Here is a 9,599-nt window from a genome sequence, read left to right on the forward strand (position 1 = left end):
GGAAATTCCATGGCTGTTCCCTTATACAATGTGGGATACCGTGTGAGATGAACGCCAGGTGATTTTGGCCCTGGGAGTGGTGAAGGAATCACACAGTGAGTGGAGAAGTCCCCATGGGACTAGTTCTGACACAGGATAGCACAACCTGTTCCTACATCAATTTCTGAAAGATGTACACACTATTGATGCTTAGCCAATCAAAAGAGAAGATGAATTACGAGAACAATTGGGAGTTGCCAGATATATATCCGCTTTAGACCTCACAATGAGACACTGACAAATACTGTGGATGGCAGTATCCTGGGAGAAGAAATCCTTTTCTGTGCCCTTTGACCTGTATTAATTTTGGATCACGTCATTTGGCCTCCACAGGGTGGCAGTTACTTCTCACAGCTAACCAACAAAATATTGCTACTGCATGGGTGGTATGCAGCGCTATGCTTCTACGATCCATTGAAAATGCTTCTTGGTCCCATAGCTTATGGAATCATTTCCCGCACATAGTGCAGATGGCAGTATGTTACACACACAAAAGAAGGCCATCATCAGTTGCTAGGCTGTGTAGGAGGAAGAGGGCCTGAAACGTAATCCCTTGTAGTCGAACCCTGGTGTGATGCCTGAGACCTGGGTTAAAGGAGTCAAAACTTTGCAGCTATAAAGCAAAGTTAAGTTGTGAGCAAGGGACAGGCCTGGCTTACAGAATCTGGCAGGAACAGGATTGATATTGCAGAAACACACATTCCTTTGTAGTGCTCGGCACAAGAATAAAGATGCAAACAGTTTCCAGAAAGCTGATACCAGAACACCTGGATGCCAAACCCATTCCCCAAAGATAACAGGAAGACGCTGACCCATCTGAAGGATAAGGTCAGGATAACGGCATAATGGGTAGAGATATTTGAGGAAACCAATGTGTATAAGGTAATGGATGGCACCTGGACACGTCAATTGGTGGTACCTCAATACATTAGAGGGTGGCACCCTGATACATCAGGAGTAATACTTAACTTGTTTGCATCTGTGTATAAAGATGTATCTCAGAGGCAATGTCTTTTTCTGAATGAGGAGAGAATAGAAAGTCCCGCCATTCATGTAGCCAGTCCATTGTTTTGGCATACATGTGTTAGTGTACCTGTAACCCCTGATCTGGGGAATTAGCACAGTGCCTCGTTCGCAATAAAACTGACCAAGTTCCTTCACTGACATCTGACTCTGTGGATTTATTGGGCAGTTCAATTGGAGCCTGCTGCGTGGGCTACCTGGCCAGAGTCAGTACAGCCGGCAGAGAGAACAAACACACACAGCCAAACATCTGTCAGCAGGCTGAACAATTTGGAAGACTCAGTTTGTCCTGACAATCTGAGACCATGGGATCAGAGAATCATTTCTTTACTCCCGGGGGAGGCTCTCCAGCTAAAGTTCTCCAGTGTTTATTTTCTGCTCCTCCTGCTGCTCACGGAGCTGAGGGAATTGTCTGGGAGTCCTGGCCAACCTGAAAGTCCTCAGGGACTGTTCAGGGGAATCATAAAGTTGCTCTTCAGCACGGCGAGTATCAGACGTGAGATTCATACACTGATTCTCAGGGCTCTGCCTTCCTGGTGCAGTAAGGAGATATCCTCTCTCTGCAGAGTGGAATTTCGGTGAGTTGCCTTTTTCTGTAGGCCTGAACAGAGGCTGGGAGTGGTTGGGTCATTACAAAACCTACATTTAATTTCCCCAATACAAATTTCTCCCTACTGTTACTCATGCCTTCTTGTCAACTATCTGTAATGAGCCATTCTCTTACCCACCTTGCTCTCGCCAGCTGATGAAAGGGCCGATGCTGGGGAGAAGGGTCCTGCCACCTAGACCCTGAGCATGTGTGGCCACTTTCAGAGAAGGTGCCTTTCATGCAGTATCAAAACAGAGCAGTCAGTTCCTGGACAGGAGGCCTGGGACATGTGAAGAACAGACTGCGATCTTTCCTTATGTCCCTGAGACAGCTGCCTGTGATGTCCCTGTGCCTACTGAGCGATGTTCCTTGTTTCCTTGAACCTTTCCCATTTTTTGCGAATTTTTCTTACAGTTGCTGTTTAATAACCTATATTTGGTTTGAACTTAATGTAGTGATCAGTGGGTCAGGGAAGTGTCTGGTGTGAAGAGAGTACCACAGCGTGGGGAGAGAGCCACCCTGCTGCATGGCTGTTTGCCCTCTTATAGGGTGCTGGCACTGCCACAATCAGGACACTGTCTATCATGCCCAAATCTTATTTCCTTACCCAGATACATCTTCGGGTACACTTACTCTATAGATTAACATATTATGACATATATTCATACATATTAATATCGATTATCTATTCCCTGATTATCTATACCATTACCCTTGGCCTAACTTATGACTTCCATGTCCTGCAGTGTACCCTGCAGTTACCGGTCTGTTCCAGACCGATGGTAAACATATTCAGTTCTTTGTTCAGTTCCCTATTCAGTTCCCCAAAGTCAAGCGGGGTAACTGGTAGGCAATTTATCTATGCCAAAGGTTACAAACCCTTACATTAACTTGCTCTAGATAATCATAGAGGATAGAGGCCTGTAGGTTCATTGCGTTCCAGCCAACTATTATGAACAACAATTATGAATAACGTGTACTGGAATTCAGCATAAACAACCCCCCCCCAAATAATAGACTCAATCAAATTAAAGAAAAAACCACATTGTAGCAAGGCAGCAAACTGGCCTTATGGGCTAGCGCTCCCCACTTAATTTCGGGAACTGGGACAAACTGATGGGTGGGATTTCAGTGACATTTCAAGAGATGTGTAACTTGTGAAATCTTCAAATACGTGATAAAAGCTGAAATGTGTAACTTTGGGGAGCACACATTCTGCATCAGGTGCATGCAACATTACTGCTTCCAAAAAACTGGTATCATCTCATACAAATGATTGCAAATGAAAGCTTGGTCAAGCAATTGACTACACAATTGATCAACAACCAGTGTGAATCACTCCTTCCTCTCACCTTCAGTGTTTAGACACAATGAAAGCACCCATGGAAATAATTCTCCTGAGCAAAAGTGCCGTTGAAGTTTACAAGCCTTCAGCATTAAACAAATGAATGGAAATTTTTAGTTTTGTTTTTCTCATTGTGCTCCAAAGAAGGATTCTGGAAATGGTAAATGCTGTTTCAAAACTGCTACAATCCAAAGACACAGATCTATCCAAAGCAGCAGGATTACTTCCCAAAGCCACTGATCTTGTAGCTACATTTCCAATTGAGTTCAAAGAAGCCAAACATTCAACAAGTAAATGATCAGGACAATGGGGCAGAGAAATCAAGTGTGAGGAAAGTGCTTGAGAAAGGCAGAAAGACAGGGGAGCAGCTGATTTTGTGGCAGACCAGGGAGGAGAGCAACCAGAAGCTCCAAGCAAGATGAACTGAGGGAAGGCAGAATTTCTCCCTGAACAACTGCCCAAAAGAGTGAAATGGAGGGGCGGATGGCCTGTGAGGGGCAGGGCAAATGGCAGCCCCCCTTGTCCTCTCAGGGCAGGGAATACGGAGGGGCTGATGGTGTGTGAGGGGCCGAGTGTGGGACAGTTATTTCACGGACAGGAACAGGCAGTCTCAACTGCTTGGAACGTTTAATCTGTAACCAATGAGACCTGCACATTCTTATGATCAGTATCGTTATTAGTTGTTGTATATGGGACCCAAACTCCTCGGAAGACAGGTCCCTCCCTTGTGGTGCTTGCAATCTGAGAGCCCAGATGGTGCAAACATTACCCATCTAGCGCAGAATTTTCCATGAGTGAAGAACCCAAATCCCAGTGAAAGCCAGCTTGTGTTTTTAGCTCCCTGTGGCACCTTTTCGTAAGTACCATTGACTTGCCTGGGGCTGTGTACGGTAACAAGGAGCCGAGGCATGGCCATACCACATCCCAGCTGTGGTCTATCTAGACCCATAACCTGACTGACAGTCACTAGCACCAGACACTTAACAGGAAGGGGTGCAACTAACCCTGGAGTGGCAGATACTGAATAATCTGAGCATAGTTTCTAGCCAATGGGAGAGTGTGTGTAACCTTCGAAAGGGTGACTTGCACTCCCTGCGTTTCCTGCAGCTTCTGAAGGCATGGTGCTTGCTTGGCATATAACACCCCCTGGAGTGTCTGCGAGGATACCATAAGTGGGAAAATGGAGCTCTTTGTCTTTGCTCCAACAAAATTTAATTTCAATGAGGGTTTTGCTGGGTAAGGACCTGTTGGGCCCCTTGATGTCCCTCGGAGTCATGCATAGAACTGAGGATCGGGGTTTTCACAGTAAACTTTGCACATGGCAAAACTCCCGGTTGAGGAATTTCTGGTTCTCTCCACAGGGGTGGATCTCACCCAGTGTGAGCAAAGGAGGCATCTAGAATGAAGATAGGACACAGCTAACATTCACAGTCTTCAGAGGCTCCTTTTCTTTTCGTCCCATCCCCCTCCAGTAATAACATCATGTACAACAGCGAGGGCATCCTTATTTACAGCTAAAACACAGCAGAGCTGGATTGTGTTCCCTGTTCTACCACAGCCTCCTTGTGTGGCTTTGGACAAGTCACTATCAGTCATCACTGAGTAGTTTCTATGAACGCTTCTCAGCCCATGGACCATTCACAATACACATCATTGTTCTCCTCTCAGGATTTTTAAATAGCTAAACCATTTAGTTTTTATCATGGACCAAAGCTAAAAAGTTGAGATCTGGATCCAGACTGAAATCTTGTACCAGAACGTACAAATTTTCTGATCTAATGTTTTGGTTCAGGTCCACTCTGCTTTTCTTATGTTTCCTTTAATAATGAGTTCATACAAGTCTTCATATGCCAAGCTCCACCTAAGGGAGAGGGTGTGGTCTAGTCTAGCGAAGGGGCACTCAGCTGAGAGCCTGGAGACCTGAGTTCTGTCAATGATCTCCTGAGTGACCTTGAACAAGTTGCTTACCTGTTTTGTGCTTCAGTTTCCCCCTCAGTTAAATGAGGATCTACATCCTCCTCCTTAGGAGTGTCAAAGGGCTTTGATTTAGACCGATTGATTCTTGTGCTCTTTTGTAAATCACTTTGAGATTTATAAATGCCAAGCTCTATATAAGAACAGGATATTATTAGTCATGGGATGTTCTAACTGATCTGGGGATGTGAGAGTACCCCCAGGGTTTTTAATCAAGGTACTGACTCCAACCTTTCTGAAGAGCGGGGGCAGAATGGGCCATATTTTCTGTCATGGGGTCACATATTTTTATTAAAGTTGCTTTTAATTGTAGGGGATGTGGTTTAATAAACTGACCAGAACCTCCCCAGTGCATCATGCCAACCTGCAATGAAAGCAACATCAGTCCTGCAAGATTCCTCCTGGCAGGCATCCCAGGGCTGGAAGCTGATGGCCCCTGGATCTCCATCCCTTTCTGTTCCATGTACCTCATTGCAATTCTAGGAAACAGTCTGATTCTGTTTGTGATCAAGACACAGCAGAATCTCCATCAGCCCATGTACTTGTTCCTTTCTCTGTTGTCTGTCACCGACCTTGGCTTATCTGTTTCCACCTTGCCAACAATGCTCAGCGTCTTCCTGTTTAACACCAGAGAAATTGGCATTGATGTCTGTCTGACCCAACTTTTGTTTATTCACACTTTCACCATGATGGAATCCTCTGTGCTAGTTGCCATGGCATTTGACCGCTTTGTTGCAATATGCCACCCGCTGAGATACGCTTTGACTTTAACCAGTGCAAGGATAGGAAACATAAGGCTGGCGATAATAATCAGGGGTATTGGTCTGCATATCCCAGCTGTCATTCTTCTCAAGAAGTTGCCGTACAGAAATATCCAACCTCTCTCTTATTCATATTGTTTGTATTCAGATGTGATGAAGATGGCCTGCGCAGACACTACATCCAGCAGCTTCTATGGTTTGTTTGTTGTCCTTTCTTCTCTGGGATTAGACTCAGTGCTCATTGTCTTGTCTTACATCATGATTCTTCAGACTCTATTGAGCATTACATCCTGGCAAGAGCGTCTCAAGGCTCTGAACACCTGTGTCTCCCACATCTGCGTCAGCCTGCTTTTCTACACCCCGCCGATCAGTTTGTCTGTGATTCACAGGTTCAAGAAACAGGCTCTCCCTCAGAGTCAAATTCTTCTGTCTTATCTCCACCTCCTCTTCCCCCCAGTGCTCAATCCCATTGTATACAGCATAAAAACCAAAGAGATTTGTAAACGGATCATGAAGATCTTTCAAAACTAGTCCACTAACAGACTCCAATGGGGGCACTGATTTGGTCTGTCTAATCTGTCTCTCTCGGAGCCAATATGGCCCGTGGTGTCCAAGTGTCTGTGTCACGCTGAGCCAGCGAGGATTTAGCAACCAGCAGGCCGACTGAAGTAAAAGGAACCCTTAAGGACATATGAGAAAAGTATTCAAATTGTAAACAGGGCCTTTCCTCATGGATAGCTAGCAAAGCCACTAGAGTTCTTTAAATATAGGCCTGTATTGTTAGAGAATCAAAAGTAGATACTAATTATATTTGTCTGGGTTTACCTATATCTTATTACAAGTTCAACAATGTGACCAAATTAGCTTGCAGATGAAAAATTTCAGTTCCTGTAAGTCAGGTTTCATGACCTATTCTGTTAATTCAGAGGTCAAAGGGGGATGTTAACGTTACGATGAAACTTGTGCTGTAATAATATCATTGTCTTTATTCCTCTTTGAAGTTTGTAGTAAACTACCTGTGAACCATTTCAATGGTTAATGGCCTTTTGCTAATCAATGTTGCTAGTTATCAGTGTAGACATAGGAAACAGAGATTTATTTCAAAGCAAAAATGCACATTTCATATTCTTCATCCAAGGAAGGCCTGCTGTGATCATTTGGGGACAAGAGGCTAATCAGCTGAACTTCAGCTATAAAGGGCCTTTTGGGCCTGATCCTTACTATCTCAGAGCTGCTTAAGCTTTGTCAGGGGATGTTCAAGTAACAAGATGGAGGACTTGTGGATTAGCCCTGCAATTCTCATGGAAGAATCTGAAAAAACTCTGTATATGGACTGCCTATTGGACTATGACTTTTTCCATTAATTCCAGAAGTATTTCTACAAATCGGCAGCCTCACCATTTCTGCTTTGAAACTGACCTGTGAACTGGTTTCATATCTCTATGTATAAAAATCTTTGACCACAATAACTCTCTTTCTTTTCCTTTTAAATAAATCTTAGATTTGTGAATAAGAATTGTCTGTCAGTGTGTATTTGACCTGATGTGTAATGTGTCTGATCTCTTGAGAGTAGTAGAACTTTACAGATGGTGAATAAGATTTTATATAACCCTTAATAGATGGATTTGGCTGTGTGGGTGGAAGTCAAAGGCTAGGTTGCTTAAAGAGAACTGTATTTTGGCTTCTTGGGAACTAGGAAGGTATTATAGAAGCTGTTTGGTTACGGTCTTGGTGAATCAATTATAAGAGTAAGCCACCAGTTTTGGGGATTGTCTGCCCTATTCCTTGCAGTTTGCCCTGATTGAGCATTCTCCGTATAGCCCATCCAGCAACCATGGTCACAGCATCCCAAAAGGAAAGCTTGTATTGTTCGCCCCCCAAAATCCCAGTTAGCAAAACTGCAGTCCTGTACCCTTAAAGCTTCTCCTTCTGGAATAAAGTATCCTGTTTTGTCCAGGGAATTAGGGTGTTCAGTGGAATACGTATAAGGAAGAAGGAGTTTTAAGGGAGGAAGACTACATGTATGCATTCCGAAACTACTTAGCAGGTTGACTTGTAAATTCTCTGAAAACTCATTCTGCACTCAGAGAGTAAGTCTTGTCGTGTTGGCTAAGGCTACACCACATTTAATAGATTCAGAAGTTGAATCCCTGCTCTAAGAGTAAAACTTGACTCAACTTTAACTGTGGCTTCACTATTGATGCCACCATAATAAAATATAAATTTTCAGCATGCTTACCTTGCTCTTCATAGTAAATAATTGTGATTAATATTTACTTATTTGTTGAAATCCTTCCTGGGCCAGGTACCCATCCCTGTTCCAGCTCTTTTGCAAGCGAGGGGGCATTTTTGTTCCAAAGTCGAGTTGGAAACCTTTCAACTTTTAAATATAGAGGGCTCCAACTCAAGCACTTCTTCAGATCACAAGGAAAGTATGTCCTGGGGAGAGAAAGAAAGACAGATGATCTGTGGGGCCAGAGCCAAGATAGTGGGTGCCGGCCATGTCACAAGTGACCCGGCAGCCAAGCACATGGAGCAGCTGGGGAGAGCCAGGTGGGGACTTCTGCATACCGCCCAGCACAGGGAGTCGTTACTTGAGAAGAGAGCGTTGAAGGCTGGACTCAGAAGGTGGGATGTGAATCTTCTGGGAGGACAGATGCTGGGGAGAAAGGTCCTGCCACCTGGAGCATGAGGGAGTGTGCCCAGTGCCAGAGCAGGCTCCTTACCTGCAGTATCACCACGGAGCAGTCAGGGCCTGGGCAATAGGCCGGGGATGTGTGAAGAACAAATTGGGAACATTTCTTACATCCCAGAGATGGCTCTTGGTGGGGTTTCCCATGCCCACAAAGCGGGGTTCCTTGTTTCCTCAAACATTTCCCATTTTTTCCTTTTTTTACAGCTGCTGTTTAATAAATTATATTTTCTTTGAACTTAATGTAGTGATCAGTGGGTTAGAGAAGGGTCTGGTGTGAAGAGAGTACCCAGGAATGGGGACACCCTAGCCCCTGTCCAAGGGAACACCCTAGCCCCCAGGATGAGACGGAGGTTCAGCCTTCCAGGTATCCTGGGCCCAGCTGTGTCACAATTTCACGGACTCTGCCACACAGAAGAGTGGAAGGGGAGTCCTTGAGGTCAGGCAGGGCTCTGGGTAAAGGGAGTAGAAGTGAGGATTCAGACTCTTTGGCTATCCAATTCCACCAGGGCAGTGCAGAACCCAGGAAAGTTCCCCACAAGAGCAGGACCATTCCCCCGCTTACATTGGAGAACTGGGACAAACTGATGGGTTGGATTTTAGTGACGTGTAAAGGTACGTGTACCTTGTTAAATCTTCATATAAATGGTGAAAGTTGAAAGGTGTAACTTTGGGAAGCACACTTTCTGCGTAAGGTGGATGTAACACCACTGCACGAGACGGCTTCCCAGAGACTGGAATCAGAGAAATCCTTTTTTCTGCATTATTTTCTTATGAGGTTACAGCAGTAAACCGGACATTGTTTCTTTGGCCATTTGAAAAAGATTTCATAAGAAATGAAAACTTGGTCAAGCAATTGATTACACAATTGAACAACAACCAGTATGAATCACTCCTTCCTCTCACATTCAATGTTTACACACAATGAAGGCACCCACGGAAATCATTCTTCTGAGCAAAAATGCCGTTGAATTTTCAAGCCTTCAGCATTAAGGAAATTAATGGAAAATTTTAGTGTTTTTTTCTTCATTCTGCTCCAAAGAAAGATTCTGGAAATGGTAAATGCTGTCTTCAATCCAAAGACTCAGATCGATACGAAGCAGCAGGATAATTTCCCAAAGCCACTGAACGTGTAGCTACACTTCAAAATGAGTTGAAAGAAGCCACACATTAGGA

General features: G+C 44.3%; 1 protein-coding gene across 1 annotated transcript; it reads left to right on the top strand.

Moving 5' to 3' along the window:
* Positions 1-5,326: 5,326 nt before the first annotated feature.
* On the top strand, positions 5,327-6,262 carry LOC119565298 (olfactory receptor 51G2-like). The gene has a single exon (XM_037889800.1). It carries the CDS (start codon positions 5,327-5,329, stop codon positions 6,260-6,262), a length of 936 nt encoding a protein of 311 aa, XP_037745728.1.
* The last annotated feature ends 3,337 nt before the right edge of the window (positions 6,263-9,599 follow it).

The sequence above is a fragment of the Chelonia mydas genome, chromosome 1 (genome assembly GCF_015237465.2).
Source record: "Chelonia mydas isolate rCheMyd1 chromosome 1, rCheMyd1.pri.v2, whole genome shotgun sequence".
Classification (NCBI taxonomy): domain Eukaryota; kingdom Metazoa; phylum Chordata; order Testudines; family Cheloniidae; genus Chelonia; species Chelonia mydas.

What these genes read in the sequence shown, in the direction of transcription:
- LOC119565298 (XM_037889800.1), top strand. Translation starts at nt 5,327, where the DNA reads ATGCCAACCTGCAATGAAAGCAACATCAGTCCTGCAAGATTCCTCCTG.